General features: G+C 43.9%; 2 protein-coding genes and 1 pseudogene across 8 annotated transcripts in view; 2 read left to right on the top strand and 1 right to left on the bottom strand.

Moving 5' to 3' along the window:
• SENP7 (SUMO specific peptidase 7) overlaps positions 1-6,887 on the bottom strand; it is a 114,440-nt gene extending 107,553 nt beyond the window's left edge. For 4 of the 5 annotated variants that reach the window (XM_055125307.1, XM_055125309.1, XM_055125310.1 and 1 more), the window contains exon 1: positions 6,715-6,887. In XM_055125307.1, the coding sequence (XP_054981282.1) occupies positions 6,715-6,754 (40 nt within the window). In that variant the 5' untranslated portion in view covers positions 6,755-6,887. The remainder of the gene's footprint in view (positions 1-6,714) is intronic. The other variant, XM_055125308.1, reaches the window with a different exon arrangement.
• Positions 6,238-24,094, top strand: LOC101555530 (putative protein FAM172B). 3 transcript variants are annotated; one of them, XR_008628453.1, is made up of 4 exons: positions 6,238-6,279; positions 8,608-8,706; positions 18,692-22,667; positions 24,011-24,094. XR_008628453.1 is itself a non-coding variant. In XM_055125312.1 (3 exons), exons 2-3 carry the CDS (start codon positions 8,671-8,673, stop codon positions 19,799-19,801), a joined length of 1,146 nt encoding a protein of 381 aa, XP_054981287.1. In that variant the 5' UTR covers positions 7,517-7,804; positions 8,608-8,670; the 3' UTR covers positions 19,802-23,290. The 3 variants fall into 3 exon arrangements, 1 of the variants encoding a protein (XP_054981287.1); XR_008628452.1 differs by lacking the exon at positions 6,238-6,279 and adding an exon at positions 7,517-7,804; XM_055125312.1 differs by lacking the exons at positions 6,238-6,279; positions 24,011-24,094 and adding an exon at positions 7,517-7,804 and having other exon boundaries at positions 18,692-23,290.
• On the top strand, positions 24,024-24,123 carry LOC129402919 (U6 spliceosomal RNA; annotated as a pseudogene).
• Positions 24,124-25,749: the final 1,626 nt, after the last annotated feature.

The following is a 25,749-nucleotide window of genomic DNA, read 5'->3' as shown; positions in this document are numbered from 1 at the left end:
CAAATGTCTATGCTTTATAAATACCTGTTATCTATCATCTTATCTCTGATTTCTCCCACTGGTAGAAGCATACCAAGTATTATTCTGTGCCTTGATATTTTTCTTTTTTTTTTTTTTTTTTTTTTGCTTTTTGGGTCACACCTGGCAATGCACAGGGGTTACTTCTGGCTCTGCACTCAGGAATCACCCTGGTGGTGCTCAGAGGACCATATGGGATGCTGGGAATCAAACCCGGGTCGGCCGCGTGCAAGGCAAACGCCCTACCCGCTGTGCTATCACTCCAGCCCCCTTGATATTTTTCACAGAAGTAGTTCTAGACAACAAACTTGTTCAGAATAGTCTCATCTGCAATGCTGCCTGGTGTTCCAGGTAAATATTATATATTATATATTATATATAATTTATTATATATTTTCCTTTAAACAAATTTTTGTTCCTTAAATTTTGAGTTTATAATCGTACTGTTCCATCTTTCATAAGGGTGATTCTAAGTCAGCAGTTTTTAACCACTGGTAGGCTGATCCACAAACTGAAATGGCTGAAACCACTGTCCTTGAGTATATTTTAATAACCTTACCCTATGCCTCTACTTGTGACCATCTGCTAGAGTACAGTACTCAGTAATTCATATTTTAAAGCCAAACAACCTTAACTTATACTTTGGGTTACTAACTTTTCTGAGCCTCAATGACTCAACTTAAAAAGGAAGTAAGATAGAGGAGTCAGGATTCAAGTCCAGGGATTAGAGCCCACACTTTGAATGAATCTCAAGATGTAACCCTAGTGCCCAGCTAGCCTGGCATCAGCAGGTGAGGTCCTAGTATCCCAGGATCACTGCTACAGTGGCCCTAGTGGTTCCCCCTCACCATAGGTCCTGGCAGCAAAGTTCCCCCTCAGACACCAAGTCATCTGGCCTGGCTGGCCAAGTATTGCCAGAAGTGTCTATGAAGCCTTTGAGTATAGTTTGTAAGACCACCAAAAATTAATTTAAAAAATAAAATAGAACCGGGGGCTGGAGCAATGGCACAGCGAGTAGGGCGTTTGCCTTGCACCTGGCCGACCCGGGTTCGATTCCCAGCATCCCATATGGTCCCCTGAGCACCGCCAGGAGTAATTCCTGAGTGCAGAGCCAGGAGTAACCCCTGTGCATCGCCAGGTGTGACCCAAAAAAGCAAAAAAATAAAATAAAATAAAATAGGACCATAGGGCTGGAGCGATAGAACAGCGGGTACGGTGTTTGCCTTGCACGGCCGACCTGGGTTTGATTCCTCTGCCCCTCTTCCCTCAGAGAGCGCGGGAAGCTACCGAGAGTATCTCACCCACACGGCAGAGCCTGGCAAGCCACCCGTGGCGTATTTGATATGCCAAAAACAGTAACAAGTCTCACAATGGAGAGGTTACTGATGCCCGCTTGAGCAAATCAATGAGCAATGGGATGGCAGTGACAGGACCATAGCAATAGCAGAGTAGGCAGGATGCTTGCCTTGGACAAAGCCAACCAGGTTTGATCCCCAGCACTGTTAATGATCCACTGAGCCTGCCAGGAGTATGTCCTGAGTACCACCAGGTGTGGCCCAGAAACAAAAACAGAACCAAAAAAGATTGTAATTTAAAAATAAAACATGCGGGGGCTGGAGCAGTAGCACATTTGCCTTGTACATGGCCAACCCGGATTCAATTTCCAGCAATCCATTTGGTCCCCCGAGCACCACCAGGGGTAATTCCTAAGTGCATGAGCCAGAAGTAAACCCCTGTGCATCGCCGGGTGTGACCCCCCGCCCGCCAAAAAAAAAAAAAAAGGAAAAATGAATAAATAAAATATGGGGCCCAGAGCCATAGTCCAGCAGGTAAGGCACTTGCCTGGGTACTTGCCTGGGTTCAATTGCCGGCATCCCATATGGTCCTCAAGCACTTCCAGAAGTAGTTCCTGGGTGCAGAGTCCCTAGCATGGTCAGGTATGGTCAAAAAATTAAAAATAGGGGAAAAAAAAAATGAGCCACCCACGACTTCAGCGCCATCTAGGGTCCTCTGACAGAGAAAGTCCCTCCCAAACCCCTCTTGAACCCAGGGCATGGCACCCAAGAACCTATAAAACTGATGCTGGCCTCTTTCATTCTTCAGTGCATCAAGGGTGCCATCCTGCCCCATGACATCTGTGCCATCTGTGATCTCTTTCTGGGTCCCCCAACCGAGGAAGCACCTCTCAAACCCAAAACCAGCACCACCCTTTCATCCCCACCAATTCCAAGGTTTGAGTCTCACATATTTTCTTAAATATGTCTATTTTTCAGCAGGTAGGGTGCTTGCCTTGCATGTGGCCGACCCGGGTTCCATTCCCAGCATCCCATATGGTCCCCCGAGCACCGCCAGGAGTAATTCCTGAGCACATGAGCCAGGAGTAACCCCTATGCAATGCTGAGTGTGACCCACAAAGCAAAAAAAAAAAAAAAAAAGACTATTTTTACCCTCTATACAAACAGGTATTTAGACAATGAACTCCAAGACCAGTTAAATAACATCCTAAGGGCACAGTCATTGTTAGACTACTATAATATAAAGAGCACTGTCTGCTGAAAAATAGCAAATTAGATCAGATCTCAGATAGTTGGCACCTCCAAGTGGTAGCACCTACAAATCTTAAGAACAATGAGAAACAAAGGATTTCACCTGCATTGGCAGACAAGAGACAAAAGTCCTGTCAAATTACCAAGCTCAAATAAACCCGAAAGTCTCAACAATGAAGAACTCAAATCAATACTCTATATGAAGGCTAAGGAACTAAAGCAATGACGGGAAGAAAAATTCAACTAACTTAAAGATGAAGTGATCCAGGGTATCAAACAGTCCATATAAATGGTACTGAAGGAGTTAAAAAAATAAAATAGGAAGTCACAGCAACAAAACTCAACATGCAGAAGACCTATCAGTGATATTAAGACAAAATACTAGCCATCAACAATAACCAAGTGAAAAAAGAGGAAAAAACAAACAAATGAAAGAGAATATAAGATTCTTAATAGACAGTAGCAAGAAAAATAATCATCAAATCATAGGAATACCAAAAGGTGAGGGAAAAGGTAAAGAGGAAGAATAGCTGGTCAAAGAAATAATAACTGAGAACGTGCCTGGTATCCTTAGAGAGGCTCCTGCACAGATTCATGGAGAGAGGATGAAGAGAGGGAGGGTAGGAGAGGGAGGGAGAGGGAGAGAGAGAGGGAGAGATAGGAGAGAAAGGGGGAGGGAGAGAGAGAGGGAGGGAGAGAGAGGAAGAGAGAGGGAGAGAGGGAGAGGAGAGAGAGAGAGAGAGAGAGAGAGAGAGAGAGAGAGAGAGAGAGAGACGGAGAGAGAGGGGGGGTGTCTGGCATAGAGGCAGGCTGGAGGGAAGGAAACTGGGGACATTAGTGGTGAAGGAATGGGTGTTGGAGCATTGTATGACTGAAACCAAATCACTTTGTAACTATGTCACATGATTCAATTTTTTTAAAAAATTAAAATAACTACTTTAAAAAAAAAAGTTTTAGGGGATAAGAAATAGAAGATAAGGCTCTTGCCTTGCATGTGGCCAACCTCCCTTTCATGTGGTCCCCTGAGCTCTACCAGGAGTAATTCCTGAGTGCATAGCCTGGAATAACTCCTGAGCATGGATGGGTGTGACCCAAAAACCAAAATCAAACAAAACGTAATGAACCGTTTCATTCTCAAAATTTACTTCCTACCACCTGTACGAATCAACTATAATAAATTAATAAATATGTAGAACTAATAAAGGAGATGGAACTTGTTGAACCACATTGGCTACTCTTTTGCCCCTCCCCCCAAAAGTATATTAAGATGAAATGCATTTATTGACGAAAGGTTGTTCATGGATGGGAGAGCTATAAGTCAATGGGCTGAGCCCATGCAAAACATACATGCCAGAGGCATGGGACTGCTCTGCCAACACAAAATCAGGAGAAGCCCCTGAGCACCACAGAGTATGGTTGCAGAAAAAATAAATAAAAAATAATAAAACTCTTTTCAAAAGACTATTCATCTTATAAAATAATGAAAAATTAATTTTATAAGGTAAGGACAGGGTCCAGAGAGACAAATACATAGGGTAAGGCACTTGCTCTACATGTGGCCCACCCAGATTGTTTTAAGAAAAATTAAAATTTATTTGCAATATAAACAAAGTCCTGTTGTTATGACTCTACGTGTGTGTGTGTGTGTGTGTGTGTGTGTGTGTGTGTGTGGAGAGAGAGAGAGAGGCAGAGAGTCACAAATTTCCCTTCATATGATCATAAAGCAAAACTGGCAACCTTCTTGGCATACTCTTATTTATATATGTTTAATGCATCTTTCGGGGTTTTTCTTGTTAAAAGCTGAGAGAGAGAGAGTGAGTGAGTTAGGGGCAGGGGGAGAAAGAGAACACCTGTTACAGCATGGAAGCGTCTTATCAATCTCTAGACCGCAGCAAGATTTTAATCCAATACCTTAAAGAATGCCTGAAAGTCAACCTTGTGAGGCAAGATGCAGGTGGTGGCTGAGTTGCCATGCCCTGGTTTGTCTGTCAGTGCTGTACCCCTGGTTCCATCCCAGGTACAGCATATGGCTCCCAGAGACAAACAGGAATGACCTTGAGCACAGAGCCATGAGCAAGCCCTGAGTACTGTCAAGTGCCTCCCCAAAACAAACAGAAAAAGATAAGAAGTGGGCTCGGGAGAGAAGCCAAGGGACCTCTTACATGCAAAGGATGCTTTCATGCAAATTCCAACCAGGCATTACCTACATGTCTCCTGGGCAACAGGATGTGATGTAGTGACTCACCCAGCCCCCGCCCACCCCCTCCCTCGGATGAAAGGGGTACATTTATTATACCAGATAAACAATGTTTATTTTTCCTAATGTGTTGCTTTCACTTTAGGGACAGGAAAGGATATAAGCAAATTAAATACATATTGAACAAACCTGATCTATTTGGTAGCATATGTGTTCAAAGTAAATACTGTCTTCATAACACAGACAAATGATAACACTGCTTATCAATTCAGGCAATATAACAGAGATTCAAGTTCATGCTCCTTTTGCAGTTCAGATAGAGAAAAGTTTGAGATGCACTGCCACAAGGCCACTCCTAAACTTAAAGTTCAAAATTGTTGAGACTGCCTCGCAAAAATAAAAGGCACAAGAAGAAATAAAACGAAATCACTGCTTTGAGTGCTGTTTGTGTATACTGGATTGTAAGGCTATTAAACAGTCCTGGTCCTCTCCTCTTTCTAGTTGGCCATGAGGCTAAACCAAAATGAGGGAGATCTTTGATAGATGCGATGTTTGCCAAAAAATTTGTTGACCTGGAGGAGTTCCAACTCCTGTCTAATGATTGCACTTTTGTGCTTCCAAGAATGAGTACCTAAAACTGAAAACCACAAAGCAATCGCCAAACTACACTGACAATAAAAAACACTAATTTTTTTTTAATTTTAAAAAGAGCATGGCTTGGAATCTTTCATTCGATGTTTCAAATCATTTTTAGAAGCATCTACATGTAGAGAGCCCAAAAAGAAACAGATTCTTTAAGGAAGCCTGCTCAGGAGGAAGCTCAGAGGGGCGCAGAAGTGATCAAGAACTCAAGTGTTGGGGCTGGAGGGACAGTCCAGCAGGTAGGACCTTCACCTTGCACGCAGCTGACCTAGGTTCGATTCCCAGCATCCCATATGGTTCCTCAGAGCACCACCAGGAATAATTCCTGAGTGCAAAACCAGGAGTAACTCCTATGCATTGCTGGGTGTGACCCAAAAAGAAAAAAGGGGAAAAAAAAGAACTCAAGTGTCACTTTCCTCTAAGGAAGTCTTTTTGGATTTTTTTTTTAGCAGACTATTCATAACAACCAATACAAAATAAATCATTTAGGATCTGCCTGTGGGGTAGGCTTAGGTGGTGGTGGGAAAATTCGAAATAACAGCAATGGGAAAGTGTAATGGTGGTGGGATTGGTATTGGAATACTGAACGCAATAAATTACTGTGAACAACTTTATAAAAATAAAAATTTAAAAAAAAAACAAAAACTCAAGAGTCATGGAGCAAGCTCCCACCTTCTAAGCAGCCCGCTGCTACCTGTTCCCGGCACGCGGGCGGGGTGGCAGAAAGATGCCAAGTCCCCCAGAAAAATAAAATAAAATAACGTAAAAAAATAGGGTCGGGAGCAAGCTGGAAACGAAACTGGGGCATTGCTGGAAACGAGGAAGGTGTGGCAGGAGAGCGGCAACCCAGCCTGGAAGATGCCCAGGCGACTAGAGGTGCGGTGGGGGAGGTGAAGAAGAGGAGGGGGAGGGTGGGCAGGAGGTGGGGAGAAGGAGGGGGGAAGGAAGAGAAGGGGGGCAGGAGGAGGAGGGGAGGAGGAGGTAGAGGTGGAGAAGAAGGGGAGGTGGAGAAGAAGGGGAAGAGGAGTAGGAGGTGGAGGAGGTGGAGGAAAAGGAGGAAGAGCAGGAGAGGGGTGCTGGGCCATAAAGAGGCCGAGGCCTCGAAGACAGCTCGGCCAGAGCCCCCGACTCGCGGGGGTGACCCGGGATCTTGCATTGTGCGCGCCCCTCGGTTCCCTTCCCTTCCCCCCCACCCTCCCCTTCGCCCCGAGCCCTCCCAGCTCCTCCCGGCAGCTGAATCCCGGGCCGCCCCCCGATTTAGGCCGCAGTCGGAGCCTCTCTCTGCTCAGCGTTCGAGCAACCCTTTCTCACCGGGTGAAGATCGCCGTCGCCCGGCCTTCCCCCGGTCCATTTCTACTCCTACTGGACCCGCAGGCGCTGTCACCTCGGGACCCCCTCCGACTGGAGGAGGGAGGGGGGAGGGGCTGGAGAAAAGCCAAGGCCGTGCGAGCCGCGCCTGCGCAAGAGAAGCGGCCGGGCCCCCGACCGGAAGCGGGCCGCCCCGCCCTCCGCCTCCCGGAAGTCACTTCCTGGGACTTGTTTTCTCTGCGGGCTGCGGCGAGCTGCCGACGCCCCGCAGCTGCGGCGTTTGCGTCCGCCCGCCCGGGGCTGATGAGGGGGCGCTGCGCGGGGCTTAAGCCCGGGAGCTTCCGGCGCAAGGAAGAAGACGTGCGGGGAAAATTCAAAGGAGGGACACTTTTAACACTCCTTTTCGTTAGCCTTTCCTCGTATTAGAGACGCCCCCAGAAACGGGAGCACACGGTGTTAGCCGCTTAGTCTCCTGACAAGGCTCTCCTCACGCTCTCTTCTGTTATCATTTACCTGCGTGGCGCCGCCTCAAGCTCAAAAACTGTTTTCAGAAGCAAAAAAAATCAAGGGGTGGGGGGGCTGGAGAGATAGCACAGCGGGTAGGGCGTTTGCCTTGCACGCGGCCGACCCGGGTTCAAATCCCAGCATCCCATATGGTCCCCTGAGCACAGCCAGGGGTAATTCCTGAGTGCAGAGCCAGGAGTAACCCCTGTGCATCGCCAGGTGTGACCCAAAAAGCAAAAAAAAAAAAAAAAAAAAAATCAAGGGGTGGGAGGGAAACTGGGGGCCTTGGTGCTGGGAAAGGACTCTGGCGGAGGGATGAGTGTTGGAACCTTCTGGGCCTGCAACGCAATCACGCACAATTTTGTAATGCTCTACCACCCGGTGATTCGATTAAAAAAAAAATTTTTTTTTTAAAGGGAAAAAAGCCCATAGTTTAACGATTGGAGTGAAAATAAGTTTGACTGAGGACAAAAATGTCTTAGCGATCCGGATTTCTCTATAAATGCAAACGCCACACGTCAACACTTTTCAGGGTCCCAGGAGAGGGCGGGGCGGAAAAACTGGGAAGGCCGTGAACTAGACCTTAGAGGTAGGTTTGTTTGTTTTAACTTCAAAGGGCTGAGTTGATAGTGGGTTGCTAACCCTAGGGTTCCTAAAAACTACAGTGTTTGAGGGAATTAGCCCTGTCAATGAACTCAGCCTCTAGTAGTTAGGCTGGATTATTTTGGACGTTTCCAAAGGGCTGCTCTGTTTTATTAGTCAAAATATACATTATTTAGATCATCTTTAACGTGTAGGCTTCGATCGGCATAAATTAAGCATAAATTGACCAGTCTGGCTCTGCAGAGGGTTAACAAGAAGGGGATCTGGAGAAAACCTCCTTGTTTTTCCAAAGCCAGCGAAGGGACTTCTCCTCCCCCCCCCCCCCCAGCTCACCTCCAGGGCTGTGTTAATGTGCCTTAATTGGCGAGTGGGCTGCAGGCGGTAGAGGGGAGCCTCAGGTGTGCATAGAGATTGGGCTGGGGGAGTGTCATAAGTGGCAGGGAAAGTTCAAAAGCCCATATATACCGGAGCTAGAGCAATAGCACAGCGGCTAGGGCATTTGCCTCGCACGCGGCCGGCCCGGATTCGATTCCCAGCATCCTATACGGTCCTCTGAGTACTGCCAGGAGTGATTCCTGAGTTCAGAGCCAGGAGTAACCCCTGTGCATTGCCAGGTGTGACCCAAAAAGAAAAAAAAAATGCCCGTGTACGGGAAGATGCGCTTAGACTGAAATTCACTGCGATGGACTCAGAGGCCCTAATTTATTCTGCTCAGCAAAACATTGCTGGGGGGGAGGGGAATGTGTTTTTTTGTGTTTCCTGCTAAGTCATCTTATTGAATACTTTTAGCTAAAGCATCAATCCAGTGTGATTCACTAAGCAGTATTATACCAAGCGACTTCACTACTCAGGATGGAAATAGAGCTGAGAGATGAGAACATTAAAAAGGTAAGTATAAGTAGAACTGTTTCATTTTTCTCTCAATCTAGCAGTTTCCATTAAAGTAGATGATTTTAGAGTTAAACGATAGAAGCTAACTTACCAGACATTAAGTAAGTTAAATTATTCAGCTAGCAAATGTCACTGAACTTGTCGTTGAAACAAGTACATTATTTCTGTTAGTCCTTTGGTGAGACAGTTTGTTTCTCTAAATTACAGACGTTTAAGCTAAAAAATTTTAAGGTTGCTTTTTTTTTTCCATTTTGGGTCACACCCAGCGATGCACAGGGGTTACTCTTGGCTCTTCACTCAGCAATTACTCCTGGCGGTGCCCCGGGGACCATATGGGATGCTGGGAATTGAACCCCAGTCTGCAGCGTGCAAGGCAAATGCCCTACCTGCTGTGCTATTGCTCTAGCCCCAAAAGTTACTTTTTTTTTTGCTTTTTGGGTCACACCCAGCGATGCTCAGGGGTTACTCTTGGCTTTGCACTCAGGAATTGCTCCTGGCAGTGCTTTAAACCAACAAATTTTTGTTTGGTTGATGGGAGGGGTGCAAGGGATATAATACCTAAGGATGTTCAGGGGCTTCTGCTGAACTCGGTGTGGTACCAAGAATTAAACGTTGGTTCCTGCATCAAAAACTTTTGCTCAGGGGCTGGAGCAATAGCACAGCGGGTAGAGCGTTTGCCTTGCTCGAGGCTGACCTGGGTTCGATTCCCAGCATCCCATATGGTTCCCTGAGTACTGCCAGGAGTGATTCCTGAGTGCAGAGCCAGGAGTAACCCCTGTACATCGCCAGTTGTGACCAAAAAAAAAAAAAAACTTTTGCTCAGGGCCAAAGTGATAGTACAGCGGGGTGGGCATTTGCCTTGCACACAGCAAACCCTGGTTCGATCCCCAGCGTTCCATATGGTTTCTCGAGCACCACCAGGAGTAATTCCTGAGTGCAGAGCCAGGAGTACCCTCCCTGAGTATTGCAGGATATGGCCCAAAATGAAAAAAAAAAAAAAAGGCTCAACCTATAGCGCTATCTCTCCCACAACGTCCCACTCACAATCCATCACCTTCCCCGTGCTATGCATGTTTAAGATCACTAGTAAAAAGTAGTCTATTGTGGCCAGAGAGATAGAACAGTGGGTAAGGAGTACGTCTTGCCCACAGCCAACTTGGGTTGAACCCTGGCATTCCGTATGGTCCCATGAGCCCGTTAGGAATGATTCCTGAGTGCAGAGCCTGGAGTACCTCCTGAGTACACCGAGTGTGGCCCAAAAACAAAAAAAGTCCTCTGTGGGGCAAGTAAGAACCTTGTCTTGCACATGGCTGACCCAGTTTGGATCCCCAGCACCGCAGTTGGTCTACAGAGTAAGGACTGAGCAGTGCTGGTTGTAGCTCAAAAGCAAAAAATGAAGGAGAAGGAAAAGAATTTCTGTCTCCTTAAGCTGCCTGAACTACTTTGTCATGTCACTTTACCTTTGAAAGTCTTATTTACCTATTTATAAGATAAATGTATCAGCTAAGGATATCAAGAAACATACCTTGCAACTCTTAACAGTTCTTGAAGCTAAGAATCTTATTCCAACACATTCCCTTCTTTTTTTTTTTTCTTTTTGGGTCTCACCCAGCAATGCACAAGGGTCACTCCTGGCTCATGCACTCAGGAATCACCCTTGGCGGTGCGCAGGGGACCATATGGGATGCTGGGATTTGAACCCGGGTCGGCCGAGTGCAAGGCAAACGCCCTACCCACTGTGCTATCACTCCAGCCCCACATTCCCTTCTTTGGTTGGTTTATGTTTTTTATTTGCAGGGCACACCTGGCAGTATGCAGGAATCAAACCAGGGTTTCCATATGCCAGGCATGTGCTCCGGATCTTTGATTTATCTGCACCACTCTCCACCCCATTCTTTAGAAAACTAAGCATATACGTTATTTTATCTTAATTTTAATGAATTATCTATAGAGATGCATAGAATATTCTCAGAATAATTTATTATATGACCTTTATTAATTTTAGAATCACAGAAAAAAACCTCTAACTTTTCAAAGTCTTTTAACATTTCTTTCTCCTACATATACTATATAGAGAACTTTTACTCTCATGCTCTTAGCAAAAATTATAAATTTTAATAACAGTATGTAAGGGTCTACTGGGACCAGGCACTACTCCAAGAACTAGAGATTCAGTAAACAAAGTTCTTTCTCCTTTTTTCTCCTTTTTTTTTTTTTTTGGTGTGGGGGGCACATCTGTCAACGCTCAGGGTTTATTCCTAGCTCTTTGCACAGAGATCATCCCTGGTAGTGCTCAGGGCACCATATTTGCTGCCAGTGATTGAACTCAGGTGACCCACATGTGAAGCAAACACCTTACATGCACACCGTACATGCTGTACTATTTCTGCAACCCCTGAACAAATGTTCTTGCCCCTGTCATGGAAAATATATTCTAATGAAGGAAAACATTATAAACAAGTACATGTCAGCTGATAACAAGTGCTATTTGGAAAAGGAAGAAGAAAGGGAAAGAGATTTTTTTGATTTTTTATTTTATTCTTTAATTAGTGAATCACCATGAGGGTACAGATACAGATTCACACATTTTAGAACTTGTTTTTCCCTCATACAATGTTCACAAACACATCCCTCCACCAGTGCCCATTCTCCACCACCAATAAACCCAGTATCCCTCCTCCCCCAATCCCATCTCCCCCCCACCCCACCCTGCCTCTGTGGCACGGTATTCCCTTTTCATCTCTCTCACTCTCCAATTGGGTGTTGTGGTTTGCAGTAGGGGTATTGAGTGGTCATTGTGTTCAGTCTCTAATCTACTTTCAGCACACATCAGGGAGAGAGAGATTTAACAAGAGTAGGAATTTGAAGGAAATGAAACTATGGGTATCAAAGACAAAGGTGTTGCAGACTAGGCAGGTGGGGTTGGGTAGGGGATGCCTTTTTGTTTTTGTTTTTATTGAGTCACAGTGAGATACAGTTACAAAGCTGCTCATGATCAGGTTTCTGTGATACAATGGTCCAACATCCATCCCTCCATCAGTGTACATTACCCACCACTAATGACACCAGTTTCCCTCCCCCTACCCCATCCCCCACCCCAGCCTGCTTCTATGGCAGACACTGTCATTCTCCCTGCCTTTCCCACTTCTCCTATCCCCACCACCTCCTTTTGGACATTGTGGTCTGCAATACAAATACTGAGAGGTGATAGTTGGAAATGATCACTCTGGATAAGCACTATGGGGACTGGAGTGATAGCACAGCGGGTAGGATGTTTGCCTTGCACTCACCTGACCCAGGTTCGATTCTCAGCATCCCATATGGTCCCCTGAGCGCCACCGGGAGTAATTCTTGAGTGCAAAGCCAGTAGTAACCCCTGTGCATTGCCAGGTGTGACCCAAAAAGAAAAAGAACTATGTGCTGAGAGTAGTGAAGGAACGAAGGGGGGGATGCTTTAAATAGGAGTGTGCTTCACTAGTTGGAAGCTGGAAAGAAACCAGGTGTGGCTAGAGTCACTTATATAGGAGAATTGTGGGGAAAACATTTGAATAAGAGCTCAGGTGGAACATCCTGCCCCTAGATGAGCAGCAAATGAGAAAATGAAAGAAACTAAAGTAGAGGACATACTGTATTTTATTTTTGGTTTTAGGGCCACACCCAGTGGTGCCTTACCCACTGTACTGTTGTGCTGGTGCCTGGGATGCACATTTGCCTTGCATGTGGCTGACTTGGATATGATTCCTGGCACCTCAGATGGGTCTGGGGCAGTGGGGCTGTGAATTTAGCCACTTCCAGCAGTGGTCTGAACTTAGGCCTCCCATATTTGCATGCAGCCCGAAGTATTTTTAGATCTGAAAGATCACTGTTATTTTTGTGCAAACCTTCACATCTATTACAAATTATAAAATTCCTTTTAGAGGGACTGGAGCGATATCACAGTGGATAGGGCATTTGCCTTGCATGCTAGGCGACCCGGATTCAATTCCCAGCATCCTAGATGGTCCCCTGAGCACTGTCAGAGGTGATTCCTGAGTGCAGAGCCAGGAGTAACCTCTGAGCATCATCGGATGTGACCCAAAAAGAAAAAAATTCCTTTTAGAGAGAAATTTAGTGAAATGTGGTAAAATGGAAAATGCTTTTAGGATACACAAATTATACTTCTAGATATATGACCTAGAGAAACTCTTAATATGTACCAAAAATACAGCTATAGGATGGGACCAGAGTGATAGTTCAGTAGGTAGGTGGCTTGCCTTGCACAGGGAAGGCCTGAGCTCTATCCCTGGCACCCCATATGGTCCCCTAAACCAACCAGGAGTTAGCACCATTGGGTGCAAACAAACAAAAAATATGGCACTAAGAATGTTTGAGTGAAATAGTTCAGATGGCTGCGTGCTTTGCATGGAGAAGGTGGAGATCATTTCCTGGCACCACATGGTTCCACACCACACCAAAAGTCACCTCTGGAGCACAGAGTCAGGAGTATCTCCAAAGGCTCAAAAACCAAAGAACAGCATGTTCAATACTGCTTAATGAGCAACCTAAATTTTTAGCAGGAAAGTTGTTAAACAGAATAAAGCACATTTAAGAAATGGAATAGTATAAACGAAATGAATCTAATGGAAGTATATTTATTGGCGTTGATAACAATCATAGTGTTGGAGCTGGAGAGAGAGTGCAACAGGTAAGGTACTGATCTTGCACACAACCAACCAGGGTTCAATCCTCAGCATCCCATACCCTGAGAATCAGCAGGAGTAATTCCAGTGTACAGAGCCAAGAGTAACCCCTCAACATTGCCAGATGTGGGCTGAAAACCCAAACAAACAACAACAACAAGAAAATTACAGTGTTAGAGGCTGGAGAAAAAGTAAGCAGGTAGAGCATTTGCCTTGCACGTGGTCAACCTGAGTTTGATCCTCAGCATCCCATATGGTCCCCTGGGCTGTTCCAAAAGTTATCCTCGAGAACAGAGCCAGGAGTAATCCTGAACACCGCCAATGTGACTAAAAACAAAAGACAAAACTATCACAATGTTAATAAGAAAGTCTGGACAAAAGATGTATAATGGGTGTTTTATGTCACATTCTCACAAAGGAAAACCATCCTATCTAATTTCACAGAAAGTTTTATATGTGTGACCCAATATAAGATGTTTTACACTTTAATTTTTCATAACCATATGAAATAAAATTTGTCTCTTTTACATCCATTTATTAAAAATCTATGTAAAAGTATCAACAATGTTACAAATACTGAACATTAAATAGTAGTTAAAGTCCTCATGCAGGATTCAAGTGACTGACAGATTTAAAAAATGTAAATAATTGGGGTCACAGCGATAGTACACTGGGTAGGGCATTTTCCTTGTATGTGGCCAACCGGGGTTTGATCCTAGAATCTCATATGGTCCCCCGTGCAATGCCAGGAGTAACCCTGAGCATCACCAGGTGTGACCCCAAGAGCCAAAAAAAGTAAATGATTACATACCTGGAGATAATGCAGATTATTAAGAACACTAAAGCAAGCCCAGGGATATAGCTCAGTAGTGAAGCACTGGCTTTGCATGTGTGAAGTCCTGGGTTGGATCCCTAACAGAGAGCGGAACTAAAGCAATAAAGCACAGCAGGATGACAATGATTGCTATTTTATTTTATTTCTTGTTAATTCCCAGTCTACCTTCCCTTGTTACTATTGATGGTGTTATGATAATAAGGAATTGTACATCTGGCTATGGTGCTTGCTCATTATTTTTTTCAGTTGTTACTCTCACGTGAAATAGCATTATCAGGGTAGCAATGCTTGAGGACTTGGCTATGTTGATTTCAAGTTTGCAATATTTTTAGTCGCCATGCTTGCAAATGTGCACACTGGGGATCACACCAGTTATGTTCGGGATACTTATTGGGGATTGTTGCATTGCTCACACATCCACCAGAGGTTGCACTTTTTAGTTAATGATGGGAGGGCATTGGATTAGGTTACACTCAATGTTGCTCACCTGGTTCTGTTCTCAGGAATGAATTACTCCTGCCTGTGGGATTAGTGGTTACTTCTGGCAGTATTTGAGGGAATATTTTCGGTGCTGGGAATTGAACCATGATTGGTCTTGTGCAAAGCAAACACAATTTCTGTACTATCTATCTTTCTGACACCTGAAGAGAGCTTTTTTTGTTATTAGTGTTTCTTTGTTTTTAATTTTGGAGCCACACCTGGAAGTTCTTATGGATTATTCCTGGAACCTGCGGGGATCAGTTCTTGCAGGCTTGAGGGATAATATGAGGTTCCAGGGATTCAACCTGAATCAGCTGGGTTGGTCACGTTCAGAGCAGGCTCCTGCCCCCAAAAGGAGTTGTTTTGTTTGGGGGCCACAGCCAGTAATGCTCAGGGATTAATCCTGGTTCTGCTCTGTGCTCAGAAATTACTTCTGCTATTGATCCAGGAATTAGGAAGTGTTCCAGGGACCATATGGGATGCCAGGAATTGAACTCAGGTTAGCTTCGTGCAAAGCAAGTGCCCTCTGTGCTGTCCTATCACTCTGGCTTCCCAGAAGAAAATTTTTAATGAAGCTAAAATACAGAGCAGTCTGGATAGCTTTGGGAAACCAAATATTTTTGTCAAATATCAGCTGGATATGAGAATCAAAGTAAGATTCAGGAAGTATGAAAAGCAGTAAGAGAGCCAGTGTTGAGAATTAATTAAGTGAGGGCCAGAAAGATAACTCAATGGGATTAGCTTTGCATGATTTGCATTCAAGAGACCCAGGTTGATCCCTTGCATTGTATGGTCCCTGGACCATGACTAGGAGCAACCACTGAACACTGAGCTCAGGGTATCCCTGAGCACTGCTTGGCATGGCCCAAAAAACAAATCAAAACAAGCATCATTTTAATTGTGCCTTTAGTCTTAATAGCTTTAATGGTCCTGAATAATATTTTTGAATACCACTTACTAGAAATGGATTGTGAACTGCCAGTGTCAGTAAAAGAAATTAAGTAGAGAAAATGTTATTGCATTTGTTGAGAACATGCATTTAAGAGACAGCATCAGTTCCAGTAGTTATTTAATTATTGTCTGGCTTTAGGGGAAATTGCTTAATAATTGGGTGGGTTGGGGCTGGAGTGATAGCACAGCGGGTAGGGCGTTTGCCTTGCACGCAATCGACCCGGGTTCGAATCCCAGCATCCCATATGGTCCCCTGAGCACCGCCAGGGGTGATTCCTGAGTGCAGAGCCAGGAGTAACCCCTGTGCATCGTCGGGTGTGACCCAAAAAGCAAAAAAATAATAATAATAAATAAATAAATAAATAAAATGTTCTGGTTTGGGTTTTAAAAAAAATAATTGGGTGGAGGGGCACACTCGGTGATGCTCAAGGGTTACTCCTGTCTCTGCACTCAGGAATTACTCCTGGTAGTGTTGCTAGACCATATGGAATGCCAGGGGTTGAACCCGGGTCTGCTGTGTGCAAGGCAAGTGCCCTACTCACTATACTATTATCTTGGCTTCCCAAATTGCTTAATATTTAATGTCTTTTTGTCCCCTTATGCTATGTCCACAATTGTCTAAATTCTCAACATTTCTTCTTAGAAATCTGAGTAACTGTGTCTCCTATTACATAATTGGTCATGACTTACATTGCCTGTTTCACATTTCACTCCCTCTCCTATCCACAGTCATTTGTCAAATAGAAAAAAAATGTATTAAATGCTTACTATGGAAATAAACAAAGGTCAGTCAAGTAAGAAAAGCCAAATCTATTTATTTTGCTATTGCAAGGAAGTTAGCTATCACCTCTTTTGTTTTAACAGAGAATGAAAGACAGGCAAAGGATTTGGACATATTTAAAGTGGGAAAACGTTTTGCATATAAGTGGATCAGCATGGAAAGTATTATGCTAAGTGAAATGAGTCAGAAAGAGAGAGACAGACATAGAAAGATTGCACTCATCTGTGGAATATAGAATAATAGACTATAAGACTAACACCCAAGAATAGTATAAATAAGTACCAGGAGGTTGTCTCCATGGCTTGGAGGCTGGTCTCTCATTCTGGGCAACTCAGAGAAGGGAACACCAAGTAAAATGTGGTTGGAGGTCATGTGGGGGAAAGATGATGCGGCCGAATATAGACTAGAGACTGAACACAATGGCCACTCAACACCTTTATTGCAAACCACAACACCTAATCAGAGAGAGAGAACAAAAGGGAATACCCTGCCATAGTGGCAGTGTGGGGTGGGGGGCGACGGGACTAGGGAGGGGGGGAGGGATGTTGGGTTTACTGGTGGTGGAGAATGGGCACTGGTGAAGGGATGGGTTATCAAACTTTGTAAGGGAGAAACATGAGCACAAAAATGTATAAATCTGTAACTGAGTTAAAAATAAACTATTAATTTAAAAAAATTTAAAAAAATAATAAAGTGGGAAAACAAGAAGTTTTTGGTACAACCCAACTGGGACGTGTTTTCTGGAAAACAGTAAAATCAATCCTATGTGGTTGCATAGGGTTGCATATTTGGCTTTATCTTCTGAGTTCTAAGGTAGAGGTAGAGATAAACATTAGAGGGTATGTCAATTATTAATCATGTCCTGGCTCTTTTGAGTTGTTATACAAGTTATTATTTGGCTACTAGGATTGACTGTTTAGGGAAGCATGTGATCCAAAGGTAGCACTGTAGCACTGTCATAGCACTGTTGTCCCATTGTTCATTGATTTGCCTGAGTGGGCACCAGTGACGTCTTCATTGTGAGACTTGTTACTGGTTTTGGCATATCAAATACGCCATGGGTAGCTTGCCAGGCTCTGCCATGTGGGCAGGGTACTCTTGATAGCTTGCTGGGCTCTCCAAGAGCGATGGAGGAATCGAACCCGGGTCAGCCGCGTGAAAAGCAAACGCCCTACCTGCTATGCTATCACTCCAGTCCATCCCAGAGGTACTGGGGAATTATGTAATGCTGGCATTAGAACCCAGCCTCCCATGCAAAACCTGTGCTCAACCCTTTTATTTGGTTTGGATTTGGATCAAAGCAGTAGTCCTCAGGGGTTATTCCTGACTCTGCACTCAGGAGTTACTCCAGGTTGTGCTCAGGGGACCATATGGGATGTTGGGGATCAAACCTAGGTTAGGCATGTGCAAGGCAAAGGCCCTATCTGCTGTGCTTGACTCCAGCCCCAGGTGCTCTTCCGTTTGAGCCTTATCCCAGACCTCTGGATTTTCACTTTGAATAGACATCTGACTTCCTGCAAGTCTAATTTATAGCAGTCTAGATTCCTGACCTGTTTATTATAAACAAGGGGTCAGCATTCTGTTTTAACCAATTAAAAATGTTTGTTTCTTTGTTTCTCAGTATCAAAGATACATAAAAATATATATGTATCTTTGTTTCTCAGTATATTCACACCCACTACTTTGCATTATTCACAACCGGGGGAGGGGAGAGTTTGGGGAATGACACCAGATAAGCCACACATGCTAGACAAGTGTCCAACCCACTTCACTCTTTTCTCCAGCCTCATTTCACAATTATTTTGAGTGTGTCTTTACCACATATTAGGAGGATACGTGGGATATCTGGACAAGATACACAGCTCAATGAACTGGAGCACATATTCTGCATACAGGAGGCCTGGGTTGATCCCTGGCACAGTGTGGTCTCCTGAGCACTGCCAGTAGTGGCCCCTTTGTGCTGAGCCAAAGAAGCCTCTGTCCCCCTCAGGGAGTTGCAAAAAAAAAAAAGAACCCAAAGAGAGAGAAAGTTAATATATATTTTATTGGAGGAGCAAGGGGAGGGGCTAGCATCAAACACGAAAGGTAAATATTCTACTGCTGAGCTACATTCCCTAACCACAGAAGGTTAATATCTTCATAAGATACTGAGTTTTACAGGATTTTTTACAGAAAAAAAAGCAAGTTAAAATTTCAATGTTTTCTCGCTCTGACATATTGCTAGATTTTGTTATTGTTGTTGTTTTTTACTTTCAGCGTTTACCTGTGACTCCGGAGCTGAGCTTGCAACAATTTATTGAACAGTCTAACTTACTGGAAGAACTTAAATATGACTTCAATGAAAAAGCTGAATTGAGACACATTGAGACACAAAAGCCTTTTGTCTTTAACTATTATAAAAATGTTCTTGAGAGGAACAGTAAGCGATACCAGGCCCTTGGACATTTGCTTGAACGATACATTTATGAGCTGTTGGAGAGCGTGTGCAAATTACAAAAAGTATACATTCCACTAGAGACAGATAAGGAACATAGAAGCTTTTTTTTTATGAGTGAAAAAGCATTATCAAATCATCACTCTGTTCTTGTCCTTCTTCAAGACCGCGGGGTCTTTCGAGCTGGTCAGTGGAGTCAGCAGGCAACAATACATCATGGTCTCCAGCATGGAAGCCAGATACCATGTATTCAGATGGCATTACAGGCACATTATGAAGTAATTGTGCTAAATCCCAATGATAATTTTGTGGACCTGAAGATGGGGAAAGAGTGGAAAGACCATTTATCACAAAATAGTGAGTTATCCTCCCTAAAAATGTCTCATACTGAGAGCTTTTTGTCACTCCAGCAACCTCTTCATTGCATTCCAAAAACATGCAGCAACACCCCTGAAGAGCACGTGATTTCCGTTTGGGATGACTTCATTTCAAAGAGTCAGAGCAAGGACATTGCCTTCATTGCACATGGCTATGGAGGCTTGGTTTTTATGGACTTGCTTGTTCATAGAAAGTGGGAAGTGATGAACAAAGTCTACGCTGTTGCGTTTATTGACTCTGAACACCATGTGAGACACCAGGTTGGAAGTGATGGACAGCTGTTATCATGGATAAAGCACCACTGTCGGGAATGGATCACAAGTCCTAAACCTTTGGATAAACCTGCAGTTACTGTTTTGAAAAAGGAGTTTCCTATGGTTTCTGCTGGTACAGAAATATACAACTTAGCCCCTTCTTCTAGCCTACAATCAATTTTCAAATTCTTTAGAAGATCCTTGAAAGCCAAAACAAGTATTAAGTTCTCACGATTACCAATAGTAACTAGAAGCACCACTAAAAGAAAGCAAAGCCAGAGCCAGAGCCAGAGCGGGTAGGGCAGTAGCCTTGCATGTGGCTGACCCGGGTTGGGTCCCTGGCATCCCATATGGTCCCCCAATGGGTATAATTCCAGGTATAATTCCGGGTATAATTCCAGAGTGCAGAGTCAGAAATAACCCCTGAATATCCGGGTGTGACCCAAAAAGAAAAAAAAAAGCTTAAGTATTTTTCTTTAAGTTTTATTTTGTTATTGTTGGAGTTTTTTTGTGTTGTTTGTTTTTTGTAGTGGCTGAAATTAAGCCCAGGGCCTTGCTCTTGTGCTTTTATCACAGAACCACATCCTAGGCCCTAAGATTTTTTTTGTCCCACTGAAACTCTGCTACTAAGAATACTGAAAGGAAAAAAAAAATTTAAGGGGCCAGAGAGATCGTGCCGGTATTATGGCATATTCCTTGCACACAGTTAACCTCCCATCCCAGCACCACATGGTGCTCTGAGGACTACATGATCCTCTGGGAACTTCCCAGTGTGCGCCCACTCCCATGCAAAATCAAAAACAAAGAGTTCTAGCTTGAAGTCTGAATTTTTTTTCTAAGTAACTATGTTTTCTTTCAGTGTCCTGGTTCAATACTAAGCACCACATATTAGCAAACCAGGATGTTGGTGAGTGCCATCATCAACATTTTATTGGATTTGTCAAATTACAGCATCTTTGTTTTGTAAAAGTTACTTTCTGGGGCAGAAGAGATAGTACAGCAGGTATGGTACTTGCCTTGCACGCAACCAACCAGGTTTTTATCCCCAGCACCCTGCGCAAATAGCCAAGAGTAAGCCCTGAGTACAGCCAAGTGTGGGCCCAAAACAAAAATAAGAAGAGTTCCTTTTTTTTTTTTTTTTTCTTTTTGGGTCACACCTGACTCTTCACTCAGAAATTACTCCTGGCGGTACTCAGGGGACAATATGGGATGCTGGGAATCGAATCCGGGTCGGGCCGGGTGCAAGGCAAATGCCTTACCCGCTGTGCTGTTGCTCCAGCCCCGAAGAGTTACTTTCTTAAGTTTAATAGAATCTGCCAAACTTGTGGGTGCTGGGAACTGAATGTAAAAACAACAATTAAATATAAAGACAACAGTCTTTGATTTTCATGTTATTTACACCATATTAAAATCACAAGTGGCCATAAAAACTAAAAATCACAAACTCCATTTTTGTGTTTGTCATTTTTTAATTTCAATATTTGTATTTTGAATTATGGGGCTAGAGCGATAGTACAGTGGGTAGGGTGCTGGCCTTGCAAGTGGTAGACCTGGGTTCAATCCCCAGCATCCCATATGGTCCCCTGAGTACAGCCAGGAGTAATTCCTGAGTGCAGAGCCAGGAGTAACCCCTGTGCATCGCTGGGTGTGACCTAAAAATCATAAAAATTGTAAAATAATAAAGGATGCTGGGGCAGGAGTGATAATACAGTGAATAGGGCATTTACCTTGCACATGGCTGACATGGGTTCAATCCCCGGCATCCCATATGGTCCCCTGGGAAAGCCAAGAGCACCCTGATTGTGACCTGATGGGCCTAGGACCTCACCTGACAGAGAGGGATAAAAATGAATAGAGTGAAAAAATAGAAGTTTATTGAGGTGCGTTCCAGCGTGCTCACCAGACCCTATGGACCTCTGGTGAGGCTGGAGTAGAATTGTGCCCTCAGAGGACTAAGCAGGATTGTCAGTTGTCTTGGTGGGGAAGGTAACAAAGACCAGTGGAAGCAGTATACTTGGTAAGTACGGAATATAGCCTGGGGCTACCAGATTTGGGATGGGCCACAAGCCCTGTTTTTGGTGTCAGAGTTCACAGGGTGATCTTTGATTCCAGGAATGTTGCTATCTCATCAGCTGGCCACCCTTTGGTCCCCAGCAAAGCTAAAATGACCCCCCCCCCAAAAAAAAAGATGAAATAATGCTATGGATCATGCAGAAGGAGAGGTACTCAATCCTGCAACTTCAGGAATACTTCCCTGAGAAAATGATACTTGGTTTGAAGAATGGTAGTAGTTAACTGGAAAAGCAAAATTAGAGACAAAGAACATAAGCAAAGTTCTTAAGGCAGAAAAAAAAAAGTCTAGTTCAGCTGGTGCTAAAGATTTGAGGGAGGGAGGGTGTTAAAACATTTATGACATCTTCAGGGGCTGGAGAGATAGTATAGTGGGTAGGATTCTTATATGCGGCTGACCCATATTCCATCCTTGGCATGACATATGGGTCCCCCAAGCCCTTCAAAGGAGCCATCCCTGAGCACAGGGACAGGAGTCAGTACTGAGCACTGCCAAATATGGCCCCCAAACAAATATTCATTACATCTTCAAAGATGATAAGGAAAGCTTTTTCAAGAAAAATTATTAAAGGGGCCAGGTAGTAAGTACAGGGGTTAAGGCTCTTGTCTTGAATCCTAAAACCCTTGTTCAATACCCAGAACGAAATATGGAGTAACCCCTAAGCACCACCAGGGGTCACTACTGAGCAAAGTTTGAGAAGACCCTCTGTGCACTACGGCTTAGAGGCCAAACTCTATCCCAAAGTAAAATTACTGTCATGGGGAGTTTACAGTAGGAAAGAAAGAGGAAAATCAGCTTCAAATACAAGGAGTGGGGGCTAGAGATATAGTACAGAAGGTAAGGCATTTGATTTGCACGCAACTGATCCAGCTTCAATCTTCAGTACCATCTATGGTCCCCAAGTACCACCAGGAGTGATCCCCAAAGCACAGAACCAGGAGTATGCCCTGAGCACAGCTGGGTTGCCCCATCACCAAAAAAAAGAAGAAGAAGAAGAAGAAAAGGAGCAGAGCCTGAAAGAAGATAACTGAAAGGTCTGGAGCTCCAGGAGTCCAGGTTCATTATCTGGCCCCTCACGGCCTTGAGCACCATCAGGTGAGGCCCCCAAAATAAAGAGTAATAGAGATGTGACTCACTCGTTCATGCTCTGGGTTTGAGGTCCCCCCCTTCAATGCCCCCTCCCGCAGGCCTAAAAATACAAGGACAAACGGAGTTGGAAGGGGGAGGGGTTATTGCTCTGTAAATGGGTAAGGGAAATTCTTGCTAGACAACTGAATTCTTGCAGATCAGGATAAAAAGAGTAATTTTATCTGCCTCAAAAGGCAGGAAGATTTCTCACTGAGCTGATTCAGCAGAATTCTTGCTAAACAGCTCGTGAACAGCACCTAATATCGGAGCCTAGTTGAAAGGGTTCACAGGAGCCAGACTCAGATTTGGTCAAGGAGAAAAGTTTTGTCCATAAATGAAAACCAAGAGTGAATTGCAGACAGTCTGAGGGCTCCAATCCTGTAATATTTCTGCCTCTTAATAAAAGAGGCAGAAGGAAAAGTTCTTTGAAACCACCCAGTCCACCTCCAAAATAGCAAAAGATATTTTTAAACATTTGACAGATATCTTAAAATATTATCAAACAACACTTAGCTAAAATTTAACCAAAGGAACAATCAGCAACTTGAAAAGCATATATAGAAGCTTCACGTAGCTGTGAACAAAATTTTACTCTTAATAATGACAAAACTAGGTTTATTTAATCAAAGACCTGGTGACAAAAAAAAATGAAGCACTGATTCTTTTTTTTTTAATTTATTTATTTTTAATTAGAGAATCACCGTGAGGGTACAGTTACAGATTTATACACTTTTGTGCTTATACTTCCCTCATACAAAGTTTGGAACCCATCCCTTCACCAGTGCCCATTCTCTACCACCCGTAAACCCAGTGTCCCTCCCACCCTCCCCAATCCCATCTCCCCCCCACCCCACCCTGCCACTGTGGCAAGGCATTCCCTTCTGTTTTCTCTCTCTAATTAGCTGTTGTGGTTTGCAATAAAGGTGTTGAGTGGCCGCTGGAAGCACTGATTCTTTGCTTTCTTGGTAGATTAAGTAAAAGTGAAGCAAAATCTATAATAATCCTCATTAATGTAGAGCAATTCAAGAAAACTATACTTAAATTTAGCAGTGAAAAGAAAAATTATACATTAATTTTACAAAAGTATGCTCAATTAAAGTTTAATTTTTAGGGGCCAGAGTGATAGTACATCGGATAACGTATTGCCTTGCATGCGGCCGACCTGGGTTCAATCTCTAACATCCCATAGGGTTCCCTGAGCACCGCCAGCAGTAACTCCTGAGTGTAGAGCCAGGAGTAACCCTTGAATATAGCCCGGTGTGATCCAAAAAGAAACAAAAAGTTTAATTTTTTGTTGTTTTGTTTTGTAGTACGTTTTGTCTCTTTTGCAGTGCCAGCATATTACTAAAATTGGAAACCATAGAAAATTAGCATAGCCCTGGACAAAGATGACAAGCAATTTGAAGTGTTTTAAAATTTTCTTTAAAGTTCTAAGAGGGCTGGAGCAAACAGCACAGCAGGTAGGGCATTTGCCTTACACTCGGCAGACCCGGGTTCTATTCCCAGCATCCCATATGGTACCCTGAGCACTGCCAGAAGTAATTCCTGAGTGCAAAGCCAGGAGCAACCCTTGTGCATTGCCGGGTGTGACCCAAAAAGAAAAAAATGTAAGGAGAGCACAATAGTAGAACTTTTAAAAATACCTGAAATTCTCCCAAATATTTGAAAATTTAAAAAAACAGTAATGCTAAAATAACATTAGGGCTTACAGCTATCATCTTAAGTCTTAGATTTTGAATATTTTGGGTATATACCTAGGAGTGTAGTTTCTTTTAACTTTTTTTTTTGGCACTCCTGAAAGATTAAATATAGGGTCTCATCAGTATGAGACACATGTTCTTCTGAGCTGCATCTCTGATTCCATCAGGTAGTTCTATGCTGCTTCCCACAAACATACACTTCACTCCCCTTTGTTGCTGTTATTTCCATGAACAGGGGTTTCACATGCTTGATTGTGCTTGCATAATTGGCCACAGTACTGACCAGTGGATATTATTTATCATCATCATCATCGTTATATTTTTTCCCTGGCTGTGCTCTGTGCTTAGGAATCACTCCTGGCAGGGTTTAGGGGATCCTTTGTAGTGCCAGAGATTGGGACCGCGTGTTGGTTGACCACATGCAAAGCCAGTGTTTTACCTTCTTGAACTATCTTCCCAGGCTATCATTCTGGTATTGTCATGCACTTTAGTTGCATACTTGTTCAGGTGCTTTCCAGGCATCACACTCAGCCAACTTTCACATATACATTCTGGCTGCAGTGCTTGCCAAGAGTCTTTGTGGCACTCACACAAAGTGTGTTTGGGGGGCACACTCCCGGCAGTAATCCTGGTAAAGTTCAGTTATGGTCTTCACCAGGATAACACATACTGCATTTGTGGAGATTACATACACTTCGCTGCAAGTCTCATGGCACTGGGAATCCCAGACAACAAAATTGCCAGGAGTACACTTATTTGTATATGTGAGCAGTGCCAGGAATCCAGCTCACAGACACTGTTAGCCAGTGATCCATCCCTCCAGTCCTGTGGGCTGCATTTTGGCTGTTGCTAATGTCCTTTGAAGAAGAAATGTTTTAAATTTTAAACCTAAAATGTCCGCTCTTGTTTTTGTTTGGCCATAGTTGGGCTGTGCTGGAGGCTACTCACAGTGTGGTGCTCCAGGTAATTACTTGCTTAGGGGGTCATGTGGTATCAAGGAGCCTCAGTATGCAGCCTATGTTCCAGTCCTTTCACAACTTGGGGCCGGAGCGATAGCACAGCGGGTAGGGCGTTTGCCTTGCACGCGGCCGACCCGGGTTCGATCCCCGGCATCCCATATGGTCCCCCAAGCACCACCAGGAGTAATTCCTGAGTGCAAAGCCAGGAGTAACCCCTGAGCATCGCTGGGTGTGACCCAAAAAGCAAAAAAAAAAAAAAAAAAAAAAAAAACCCAGTCCTTTCACAACCTCTTCAGCCCTTCGAGCTGATAATACACTTTTGTTTGTTTTTGGTAGTGCCACAGGCCTCTGGTATGCAAAGCAAGTACTCTACTGCTGAGTTACTTCTCT

Source organism: Sorex araneus, chromosome 2 (genome assembly GCF_027595985.1).
Source record: "Sorex araneus isolate mSorAra2 chromosome 2, mSorAra2.pri, whole genome shotgun sequence".
NCBI classification, from domain to species: domain Eukaryota; kingdom Metazoa; phylum Chordata; class Mammalia; order Eulipotyphla; family Soricidae; genus Sorex; species Sorex araneus.
The sequence above is the reverse complement of the archived record's forward strand: the minus strand, read 5'-3'. Positions and strand labels throughout refer to the sequence as shown.

Excerpts from the sequence above, each read along its gene's own strand:
- LOC101555530 (XM_055125312.1), top strand. The coding sequence starts at position 8,671 with ATGGAAATAGAGCTGAGAGATGAGAACATTAAAAAG. Across the intron at positions 8,707-18,691 it reads GAGATGAGAACATTAAAAAG|CGTTTACCTGTGACTCCGGA; the intron begins GTAAGTATAAGT and ends TTTTACTTTCAG.